At 35.7% G+C, this 12,618-nt stretch overlaps 1 protein-coding gene across 1 annotated transcript; it reads right to left on the bottom strand.

Moving 5' to 3' along the window:
• Positions 1–5,269: 5,269 nt before the first annotated feature.
• Positions 5,270–8,315, bottom strand: LOC107810169 (11S globulin seed storage protein Ana o 2.0101-like). Its single transcript, XM_016634906.2, has 4 exons — positions 7,940–8,315; positions 7,203–7,486; positions 6,433–6,915; positions 5,270–5,855 (listed from the first exon to the last, which is right to left on the bottom strand). The coding sequence occupies exons 1-4, from the start codon at positions 8,280–8,282 to the stop codon at positions 5,463–5,465; spliced, it is 1,503 nt and encodes a 500-aa protein (XP_016490392.1). The 5' UTR covers positions 8,283–8,315; the 3' UTR covers positions 5,270–5,462.
• Positions 8,316–12,618: the final 4,303 nt, after the last annotated feature.

Here is a 12,618-nt window from a genome sequence, read left to right as displayed (position 1 = left end):
GGATTTTGCGATTCTAAGGGAGTACGATACAATCTTTCTCAAGAATATCATACGGAATTTTCCCTACTCCAGGTATTTTAAGGCTATCCCTTCTTTCTTTTTGGCATGATCTAAATGATACAAACGAAACGAGCAAAATACGCAACTTTCATAAATGACTCTATTCATAGAAATACTAGGGGTGTCTATATTCTTGATTTCCCATGTGAATTATTATTATTATATCCTCTGTTCACGGGTCTTAGAAAAATACGTATTTGATAAAGTTTATCCGAAAGGCATATTGATTTTATGATATTCGAGAAATCTTATTAACGTATTTCTTATGCATTTCATGCATTTATACATGTACATTGACCCATGACCAGAAGGAGTTATATACGCATATATATATGCAAATGGGGCCTACAAATCTTAATTTTAAAGGACTTTCATATGTCTTTAAGTGAGACACTTACAGATGAAAAATCTAAAATAAGATTTATTTGACTTTTTTACAAAGTGAGATAAAGTAACGTGAGTTTGCTTCAGCAAGTTCATACAAGAACATGTACATACATGTAACGTGAGAATTTTAGCATCTTCAACAAATTCATTTAGTAAGGGAGTTATACAAAAACGCAAAGCCAAGAACGAAGGTGAGGGAATTTGGAAATTCATACGAGACTCCATATTATAATAGCAACGGGATTTTGCGATTATAAGGGAGTACGATACAATCTTTCTCAAGAATATCATACGGAATTTTCCCTACTCCAGGTATGTTAAGGCTATCCCTTCTTTCTTTTTGGCATGATCTAAATGATACAAACGAAACGAGCAAAATACGCAACTTTCATAAATGACTCTATTCATAGAAATACTAGGGGTGTCTATATTCTTGATTTCCCATATGAATTATTATTATATCCTCTGTTCACGGGTCTTAGAAAAATACGTATTTGATAAAGTTTATCCGAAAGGCATATTGATTTTATGATATTCGAGAAATCTTATTAACGTATTTCTTATGCATTTCATGCATTTATACATGTACATTGACCCATGACCAGAAGGAGTTATATACGCATAATATATATATATATATATATATATATATATATATATATGTATATATATTATATGTATATGGAATATAGGAAAAGGTTACGGCGTTATATATGCACCACCACCTGATCAGCTGGTATACGTTGATGATTTGCCCACAGTGGCCGAGATGATATGATGGGATGCCCTCAGAGGCTTGATGATGTTATGAACGCATATACCTAAACATGGTATGGTATTTATACGCATATGCATGACATTGTAAATATTAATAATTCATAGAGTTATTCAGGCATACATGTCGAGTCTTTTACTTCATGTTTTTCTCATGTCTATTGTTTACTGATTTTTATTCCTTACATACTCGGTACATTATTTGTACTGACGTCCCTTTTGCCTGGGGATGCTACATTTTATGCCCGCAGGTCCCGATAGACAGGTCGAGAGCCCTCCAAGTAGGCTATCAGCTTAGCCAAAAATGTTGGTGCGCTCCATTTGATCCGGAGTTTCTTGTTTAGTCAGTATGATTTAGACATGTATTGTTTGGTATGGCGGAACTCTGTCCCGACCTTTATAAAAATTATGTATTCTTAGAGGCTTGTAGACAGATGTCATGTACGTAAAAGATTGTATGACTTTGTCGGCCTATGTTCAGTGTACGAGTGGTTATTTTGGTCTTATAGGTCCGTATGTCTTAAGTATAAGTTGATACTTCATGTTGTATTCTACTTATCTCACGGTAGCCTCTCCCGCTCAGTTATCTATGATAGTATGATATGAAAAGATACGTTATGTTGGTACCCGATTGAGTAAGGCATCGGGTGCCCATCGCAGCCCATCGGTTTGGGTCGTGACATGCACAAAGAAAAATCAAGGGGTAATTGCTACACTACCTTCAAAGAAAATCTTTTTGTCCTTTCTTTTTCGACTTAAATCCCTCAAGAAAACTGTCTATGAGATCTATCGTCGAAAAAAGTCCCAATTTTCTGATTTTGTTTTATTTTTTATTTTAATTTTTAACAAAAACTACTACACTAAGAACGAGTACTACATAAGCTAAGATAGCACAGAAAATCACCCAGACAACCTTCTCACCTCACACTTAAAATTATGTAATGTCAATGCACACTATAAATAACAAGAGGATAAAAGAGACTCTCTAGTAGGCCAAAGCCCGAAGAATTAGCGGCTCACGGGATACTCATATTTCTCCCGATTGTTATCCTTTGTGCGGGTACTTCACACTTAGTTTCAACCACCTGCTCGATTTTTCACACGCCTAATGGCTTTATTCCATGCTCCTACTCCTACAAAATACAAAAACAACACTACAACGATAACACAATAAAATAAAATACAAAACAAAAATAAAAAGAAAAAAATAAAATTGGGTTGCCTCCCAACAAGCATCTTATTTATAGTCGTGGCACGACTTACACTACTTTTACCACTTTTCCTTCCACTTTGAGGATATGAATTGCGCCCCCAATTTTGATTCAATTTTTCTGTCACGTTCCCGGGGCGGTGGTGTAAAAATAAATAAACCAAGCAATAGGTATCGCATTTTTCACTTCTTGGCCTTTAAGTAAAGGATGTCGTTTTGTCTCCTTGGCATCACAAATTTCAGAATATAAACACTTTGTTCTCCATTCATTAGCTCTTCCATAGGCTCGAATGGATCAATTCTCGTGTCACCAACCAAGCACAATGTTGAAAAATAGTTAGAATGAGGTCCAATGCGCTCCAACTCTAGAATCGCTTCACTTTTGACATCCTCACTTTTGCACACTTCGTCAACCTTGGCATTATTAATAATATTTTAGTCGAGTAGTTGGAATTCCTTTTTCCTCTCCACAAGCTGGCCAGTATCTATAAAAATTTCTTGTAGGGCATCAGACGCCTCAAACGTTTTATTCAATTGAGCCTGCATGTCATGGATATTTGAGCCAAATTGATCTATCTCTTGCCTGAGCTCAATTATTTTATCTATCAGCTGTTCTGCCATATTTGAAAGACCATTACGTAGAACGCCATAAAATTTAACCAGTTGAGCTTGTTCCTCTAGCCAAGATTGGCTCACGATATCTGCTTCTTCAAAGTTATCTTCTTGTGGGAATTCGCTCTCTTCGTCGAGTTGAGGTTCTTCTTGAAAATTAGCCATTAATTCGTCCATTCTAGCCTGCAATCCTTTGATCGCTGAGGCATTCTTTTTGTGAATTTCATCTTGTTGCTCGACTACTTGCCTCATCACGTCTTGTTACTCGGCTACTTGCCTCATCATGTCCATAATACGAGCAACGCATTCCATATCCTCCACTCCATTGCTCCTATCAAACTCATAAACATTATTAGAAACATCATAATAAGAATTCTGAGAAGAATAATAAGAATTAGGACAACCATCCCAATGACCACCTTGACCACCACACACATTACAAATATTTCACTCATAAGATTGAGATTCACACTTTTACCATAAGTGTGGTCCTTCACAATATAGATAAGGATCACCATAATAAGAATAACCAATATTCGACCAATTCTCATTCCAAGATGTCATGTCAACAAAGATAATAAAATATTAAACTAAGATAAAAATAAAAACAAAAACTTGAATAGACAAAAAGTAAAAATCTAATCTAGTAGAATAGTTAATTTCTAAGTCCCCGGCAACGACGCCAAAAACTTGTTGCTCCCAAACGCACACGCAAGTATACGTGGTCGACAAGTAATATAGGATTGTAAGTCCAGATATCATACCCACAGGGACTTGTGATTAACTATTTACTAAATTAAACTAAGATAATTAATCTACTCAAGCAATTTTCTAAAGTGTGATTATTTAACTATAACTAATCTAGAGTAGCAAACAAAGAGATTAAAGAAAATAAGTTAGCAATATTAAAGACGAATTCAATGGAAGAAAATATTCCAGAGTTATTGGTTAGCTAACAATCCCGTTGAGTTTTCTACTTAAATTTTTGAATTAATTTATCTGGTTTATTGATTGACAGGGTTAATATTGCTCGTAGCCTTCTCCCGAAGTACTACTCTCCTATTCAAGCTAACCTAACGCATATATTCCTATGGAATTAGGATTAACAAGAACGCATTAATAATTATCGTATAATAACCAAGCAAGGCGATTAGGTATATTCCTATCCTAACCGCAAATCTGTTCCCGATACTCTAGTTGAAGATCTTGCTCTACTCAATCTTATATGCAATCTAAAATTCCCTCTCCCGAGTTCAATCATAGATTCGTAGATAGTATTTAATTGGTGATCAAGCAATCAAATAATTAAGCGCAAGATTGAATAAATAAACCAATATAATAAAATAATAAGAATAATTCAAGCTTCAAACTACAACGTTTATGTAACACCCAAAACTTTAGAACTAATAAACTATGAGATTAAAGGAAGGGAAGAGAAGATAAACTAGCTAGAAGCCTCCTCCAAGCGTGGTGTGTGTTCCTCCACGTGAATTCTCCTTCAAAGTATGTTAGATGTCCCTCAAAATAATATTTTACATGTATTTATACCAAGTAGGGTCGGGCCCAAACGAAATCACCTCCTCCTACGCGAAATAGGGTTGTTACTCTATAAACATTGCAGAGGTGTGCCGCATGGGGCGACGCGCCACGCGGGGTGGTAGTGGGCTTTATTAGAGAGCGTGAAAATTTAACAGCAGCAGAAAATGGGCAGCCGCGGCGCGTAGCACGCCGCGGCTGTGGTGGATTCTTAGAGGTAGCTTTTTCCTTGGTTTTTGACATCCGGATGTGGTTCTCGACCCCCGAACGCGATCCCGACTTAATCCCTTGGAATTTTACTCAGATTTCAAAGCTTCAAATAGCTCGGTTTCATTCCGTAATATCTACATAGCTCGGAATCAGTCCTACAAAGCATAAAATACATTATTAGTGCAAAACACTAGCGATTAAAGCTTAAACTCAATTAAAGTGCAATAAATTAGAGTGCGATAAGCGATTAAAATACGTATTTATAGCCTACCATCAGTTAGGTTAAAAGAATTATTACAAAGAAATCAAAATAAGGGAAGTATATATATATAAATTTAACTATAAACCTAATTGGTATTGGGTAGTAACGCTATAACAAACCATAAATTTCAATCTTTGAACCCGTCTTCGAATATCACATTACCCAAAAAAATGAAGGTAAAGAAAAAGAAAAGCAGTTGATTATAGTAAGCCCAAACGACAGGATATACTGAAAAGTCAGTACATTTTTATTCACTCGAAGATTAAACGCCAGAATTCCCGCTTACAAAGTACTTAAAAGCCAGATTCTAGAGGCATTTTTTATTCTCTCAGCAATACAAATCCTAACATTACTTCACATAGAATAAACATAGGATTTGAGTACATTACAATACATTTGATTTTACATTTCTTAGGCATATTGCTGCCTACCAGATTTAGCTCCTGGTCCAAAAACATTCAACTCATCCCTATTATACTTCAAACTCTTTGCCTCTTGTCTCGAAATCTGGTACGAGTTCATCAGAACTTCCTCGGGCATGGCTCGAATGGCGGACAACCTCCCGGCTAACGGGCTGGTCATGGCGTTGTCGTTGGTCTTGAACGTAATGTACTCGAGCCCTTGTTCCCCTGCCCTCTTCACCAACGCGAAGTTCTGAGGCACGACGAGTAGCTGACCCTGCCTCACCTCGTCGTCAAACACAGATCGCCCGGCGTTTCCTACCACCTGAATTCGGCCGCTTCCTCGGATAATGTAGATGACTGCGTGTGCGTTCATGTTCCAGTGTGGTGCCACTATAGCATTCTGAAAAACCATGCAACAATGTCATTAAGGCATTAGTGCTAGTTCTATAATACAACAAAAATCCCTTTGTTTTTCTACCTTGTTCAAATAATAGTTCTACTAGTACCAAATTCTATAGTTTAAAATTGCAATATATTCCTTCCGTTTCAATTTATGTGAACTCATTTGACTGGGCACGTAGTTTAAAAAAAGAGAGAAGACTTTTGAATTTGTGGTATAAAATGAGGCACATATATTTTGTGTGACTATAAATCATTGCATAAAAGTAAATTATTTTCAAATAGGGAAAGATGTCATTCTTTTTGACACAGACTAAAAAGGAAATAGGTTCACGTAAATTGAAACGAATGAAGTATATAGTTTAACTTGTCGTAACAAATTACTGTACGTATAGACAATAGCGTCAATTATCTTTTTAGAGAGTTTTGTGTAGTTATACTTTCGGGGTTGTTTGGATGAGAAACAAATTATACGGGATCATAATACAAAGATTAATATAATAATAAATATATTACTATTATAATTGTATAATATTAAACTCTTGATATAATTGTCACGTTAAGGGATAAGGAATTACCCGGTAGAGGGTTCCTCTTTCAGCACTGAGTTGAAGAAAGTTAAGGACAGGGAGAGTCAAACCGTTGACTGTGCTAATGCGACCGCCACGTGGATTGTACACGTCAGCTCTAGTAGGATGGCCAATGTTTTCTCTCAACTTCATTGTACACAAAGTTTCTTCCAACCCATTCAAAGGCCAGCTTCCTCCTCTTCTACCTTGTTGCCATTGTTGTTGTTGTTGTTCTTCTGATTCTTCGGGTCGGAGAAACCGAAGGTTCTCCGCCCGGACGATGACTCCCCTTTCCGGGGCTTGTTCTTGTAGCCTCCTAATTATTTCAGGATCGACGTTGAAAGCGTCGGACAAAAGCTGAGCGTCGAATCCGCTCAAGATGTTGCCTCCTCTCTCTTGTTCACCTCTTCTTCCTAGGCCAGCTTCCTCTTGTTGTCTTCCTAACATTTGTTGTTGTACACCACGTTGAGGATTTCCAGCAAGGAAGAATTTCTGCAAATTGAAATTTAGTCAAATAATTACCGTCATTTGTTGCAATTTGTGTCTAAAAAGTCAAAAACAAATACGTCAGGTCTATTTTAATTGATTTTTTTGGTTGTTTTCAAATATGTTAAAAATTTTACTTTTTACCATTAATTACATCCTATTAACCTTAAAGAGTTTTGGAGCATAACCAATTTTCTGTTTTAGTAGTATTATATTCTTCATTTTATTTTCCTTAAAACACAAAAGTTTAGAAAATGAATATTAAGACAATTCAAGAATCAGCAATTACTTACCCTGAACGTGAGATCAAGTTGATTGGCCTGGTTAGAAGTGTCAATAAGTGAGACACTAATAATTGGTTCTTCACCATCATTGTAAGTCCAATGAGTAACACCAGCAGGCAAAGCAAGAATATCACCAGCTCTAAAACGTCTAACTTTCTGGTGACGGTCATTGAATCTCTGTCCAGCTTCTCCTCTTTCTCCCCTTTCTCCCCTTTCTCCCCTCCTGGATTGTGGTGACTCTGTCTCAAATGTCTCGGCACAACCTGGGAACACCGTCGAATGCACTCCACTTCCTGGATTCGACCAGATTTTTTAGTGCACACAAATATTATTACATATATACGACCACAAGTGCTAACTAAAACCTTAACACACATACTCCCTCTGTCCAATAATAAAAACAATGGCAGGGGCGCTAAGGGATTCAAAAAAAAAGTTAAAAAATTAAAAGAGATTGTAGTCAAGTCAACGGGAACCCCTTGACTATTGAGTTATGCTTTTGGGTTGTCGCAAGGATTCAAAATATAATATATATAGGCACAAAACGAATTTTGCCTTTAATTTTATAGTATAATTTTCGGGCTCGAAAGGGGTTCGGATGAATCCTCTTCATCCCTTGAATTCAAAATAGTCACAATACTTAGTAATCTAAAATATTTAGAAAATATTAAAGAGAACTGTGGTCAAACAAAAGTCGGAAGAGTAATTGTGTCACATAAATTAAAACAGAAAGCACATATGCTGGCCTTGAATTATGTAGATGAGCTGAGGAGTGTTGCTGTAGTAAGGCAACAAAAGCCCATTTCGTCGGATTTCATGCCTAACGGCTTGAACTCCGGCGCACTCAAATTGCTCCTGAGTATGATCCCAGAACTCGGTGACACCAGCCTCAGACTCGAACCTACGAGTAGGTTCCTGAGCATTCAGGCGCTCAATCCGACATTCAGTTCTGGACCTGAGCGCCCGATGTTGTTGCTGCTGTTGAAGCCTCTGCCAGACTTGCTGGTGCTCAAAGATCTGAGCAAAAGTACCATGAAAAAGAAAGAGGAAACAAAGGCTAAAACAAATGAGAGAGGAGTTAGAAGCCATTGCTTTTTCTTCTTAATTACACTTACACTCTTTGTGCTGATGGGAAATGGAGAAGAGAAAGGGTGGAAATATATAGGGAAGGAATTCAAGATTAAGGTTTGACACGTAATTGTTTGCATGGATAAAAGGGTTGATTGCTTTACACATACGTAGAGGATTTGTGGTAATGTGGCGAATGGTTTCTGCATGCAGAAAAAGTCATTTCTTTTGTGTTTGTATTTGCATGGCCTTTGTATTTTTTCACTTACGCTTGTTTCCGCTTTTGATTTGAAGAGTTCAACTAAGTTTAATTTATTATATAAACTGATAATGTAATTAAAAAATTTACACTATTAAATCACCCAAAGATATCTATAGTAGATAATACGTTACATAAAAAGCAAGATTTATAATTTTAAAAATAAAGCAAATTACTTGCTACAACAAATAAAAGTGACCTAATAGTCACTACTAAAAAACTCGCTAATTTCGTCCAAAAAAACCGACCGAAATCGATTAGAAATTGAGAAAAAACGATCGATTTCCGACCTTTTTTAATTAGTCGGAAAAAATGATAGTCGCTAAGGTGTTTCGACCGAAATCGGTCGGAAATTTCCGAATTTCAAATCGTTGACTAACAGTCAAACTATATTTACCGACCGAAATCGGTCGGTATTAATTAATTATTTTTATTTAATTTTTAAATACCGACCGAAATCGGTCGGAATTAATTATTTTTTTTTATTTTTCAAAATACCGACCGAAATCGGTTGGAATTTTTAATATATAATAATTTTAGAAATCTTTCAGATATATATATATATATATATATATATATATATATATATATATATATATATATATATATATATATATATATATATATATATATATATATATATATATTGTATGGCATGTATACTCCCCAGCCCGAGATATCATAGCACCACAATATTTTATCTTATTACTATATTACTAATTAGTACTAGTATATATTATCATTATTATTATATTGAATTCTAATTCTAAATATAGAATATTAAATCTTATTACTAAGCACTAACTACAACCCGTCCTATATTTGCTTATTTTTTTATTAGTCCACAACTGTTGGACTCTATGCATCAAAGCTCAACTTATAAGATAGAAAAGCTCATATCTTTCAGCCGATGTGGGACAATAGTATTTCCCAATTTCCGACCGAAATCGGTCAGAATTTTTGAAATATTTTAATAAAAAATTATTTTCCCATTTCAGCCGATGTGGGATAAAAAAATAATTTTAAATTCCGACCGAAATCGGACGAAATTTTTGAAAACTTTTAATAAAAAATTATTTTCCCATGAAAAAACCCACTACTTCTCTTGCCATGGAATATTTATTTACTAATCTATCCATGTTATTATTTGTTTATTTCTTTCTTTTTTTATGAAAAAAAGAGTGCATTAAATAAGGATTCCATAAATCAATAAAAAATTATTTCAAGTAAATAAAATTATGATTACATTTTAATGTAAAAATATGCTTAGTTATTTTTCTAAAACTTCATTTATAATCCTGAAATGACACATTAATTGTTTTATATAAAAAAATATACTAACTAACCAGAATTAAATATATCGTACATTGGTTAAGTAATTGGTATATAAGCTATAAATTATTTTTCATCTCATCTTTAAAAACTCATTTTTTCAAGTTTTAACCAAATTTATGTCCAAACGCTAGCTAAGTATCGCATCCAAAGTAAAATTCTATCAGTCGCTAGACATAGTCATAAGCCAACAATACAATAACAATAACAACAACAACAACAACAACAACAACCCAGTATAATCCCACTAGTGGGGTCTGGGGAGGGTAGTGTGTACGCAGACCTTACCCCTACCCTGGGGTAGAGAGGTTGTTTCCAATAGACCCTCGGCATCCTTCCCTCCAAGAACTCCCACCTTGCTCTTGGGATGATTCGAACTCACAACCTCTTGGTTGGAAGTGGAGAGCGCTTAATACAATTTAATACAATTATAATAAGTTTTAATCGAACATAATTGAATTTTCAATTGATCCACCGATCAAGCATTTGTGTGTGTGTGTGTGTGTGTATATATATATATATATATATATATATATATATATATATATATATATATATATATATATATATATATATATATATATATATATATATATGTGTGTGTGTGTGTGTGTGTGTGTGTGTGTGTGTGTGTGTGTGTGTGTGTGTGTGTGTGTGTAATGACCCAATAGGTTATTTTGACTGTTAGAACTCCGTTCCCCTAAATAAGACTCCTCGTATGTGTTTTTACTAATTTATGACTTGCGGGGATGGTTGGTTCAGAATTTGGAAGTAATCGGATTGAAATTAGAACAGTTGGTTCCTTAGTTTGGCTTTAAAAGGGGCAAGTTTGACTTCGGTCAACATTTTAAGAAAACGACCTCGAAATCGGGATTTGATGGTTCCAATAGCTCCGTATGATTATTTTAGACTTAGGAGCGTGTTCAGAATTTTATTTGGAAGTTCGTAGTAAAAATAGATTTGAAATAACTAAAACAGGAATTTAAGTTTGGAAATTTGACCGGGAAGTCCGTATGTCATTTATGACTTGTGCGCAAAATTTGAGGTCAATCGCACTTGATTTGATAGGTTTCGGTACCGAATGAACAAGTTGGAAATTTTAAGTTTCATTAAGCTAGAATTGGAGGATGATTCATGGTTTTAGCATTATTTTATGTGATTTGAGGTTTCGACTAAGTTCGTATGATGTTTTAGGACTTGTTGGTATAATTGGTCGAGGTCCCAAGGGGCTCGGGTGAGTTTCGGATGACTAATAGATCACTTTTGGCCTTTGGAACACTGCTGATAACTGCTGGTATTTTCTTATACGCGATCGTGTAAGTTGGTCTGCGATCACGTAGAGTAATTTAGGCAGAGGTGGATTTGTTCTACGCGATTGCGTGAATGGGGTTGCGATCGCGTGGGGTTAATTTGGGTAGCTGGGAATTTGTTCACTGCGATCGCGTGGACACATCCGCGATCGCCTATGATTGGCCAGTGTGTGTATCGCGATCGTGTGTCATTGTTTGCGATCGCGTAGGAGAAATTTGAGAGGAAGCTGGGCCACGCGTTGTGCTACGCGATCGCGTGAAGAGGGATGCAATCGCGTAGAGTCAGAACCTGGTGCATCGCAATCGTGTGGAACTTGATGCGATCACGTAGAGTTATTTTCTAGGCAGAAACATTTGTGCTACGCAATCGCGTGAGGAAGTTCGCGATCGCGTAGAAGAAATCACTAGGCAGAGAGTTTAAGTTCTGAAAATGGGACTTCGTCCTATTTTCCATTTTTAACGATTTGGAGCTCGGGTTTAGGCTATTTTTGGGAGATTTTCAGAGAAAACATGGGGTAAGTGTTCTTAACTCAATATTGGTTAAATTACCCGAATCCATCACTATTTTTATTATTTAATTGGTGAATTGAATTGGAAAAGTTTGAAAACTCTCTTGGATAGATTTGAGGGCCGAATTGTTATCGAAATTTAGTGATTTTGGTATGGGTAGACTCGTGGTTGAGTAGGTGTTCATATTTCGTAACTTTCGCCGGATTTCGAGATGTGGGTCCCACGGACGAATTTTTAATTAATTTCAGAATTTTTATTGAAAATGTAGTATTTTCTTATAGAATTGATTCCTATAAATTTTAGTGATTGTATCGAATTATTTTTGGCTAGATTCGAGCTATACGGAGTTGGATAATCGTGAAAAAGGCCTTCTAGTGGATTAAATTGGAGCAAGACGAGGTAAGTCTCTTGTCTAATCTTATGAGGGGGAAATTACCTCATAGATGATTAAAATTAAAAAATTATTGCTAATTGTGGGGGCTACGTACGCACGAGGTGACGAGAGTCCGTGCGTAGCTACTATTAATGCTGAAGTTCGGGTAGTTTAGGACTCAAAACATGAATTACTTGTGTAAATTATATTCTTTGTTTAATTAATATTAATTTATATATATGAATATATTGTGAATTGTTAGATAAATATATTAAATAGAGGATGAAAATCTCATATGCTTGATTTTCTATTTAAATTAATTAATTATTAAGAGAAATTGTTCTTCCTCCCGAATTTATCTTATAATAAATATACTCTCCTTCCGGAGGTTCATAAGAAAATGTACTCCTTTCTTGTGGAGAGGGCCGAACGCCTCGACAGGATAGATACATCTATGGATCGTGCCGTACGTCCCTCGGCAGTGTACACAACACTCTGGATCGGGTCGTACGTCCTCTGCAGAAATCGTGCTTAATAATAATAATCACACGATACCTTAATAATTTATTTCAT

The sequence above is a fragment of the Nicotiana tabacum genome, chromosome 14 (assembly GCF_000715075.1).
Source record: "Nicotiana tabacum cultivar K326 chromosome 14, ASM71507v2, whole genome shotgun sequence".
NCBI lineage: Eukaryota > Viridiplantae > Streptophyta > Magnoliopsida > Solanales > Solanaceae > Nicotiana > Nicotiana tabacum.
Note: the sequence above shows the minus strand (reverse complement) of the source record. Positions and strands in the feature narration are given on the sequence as shown.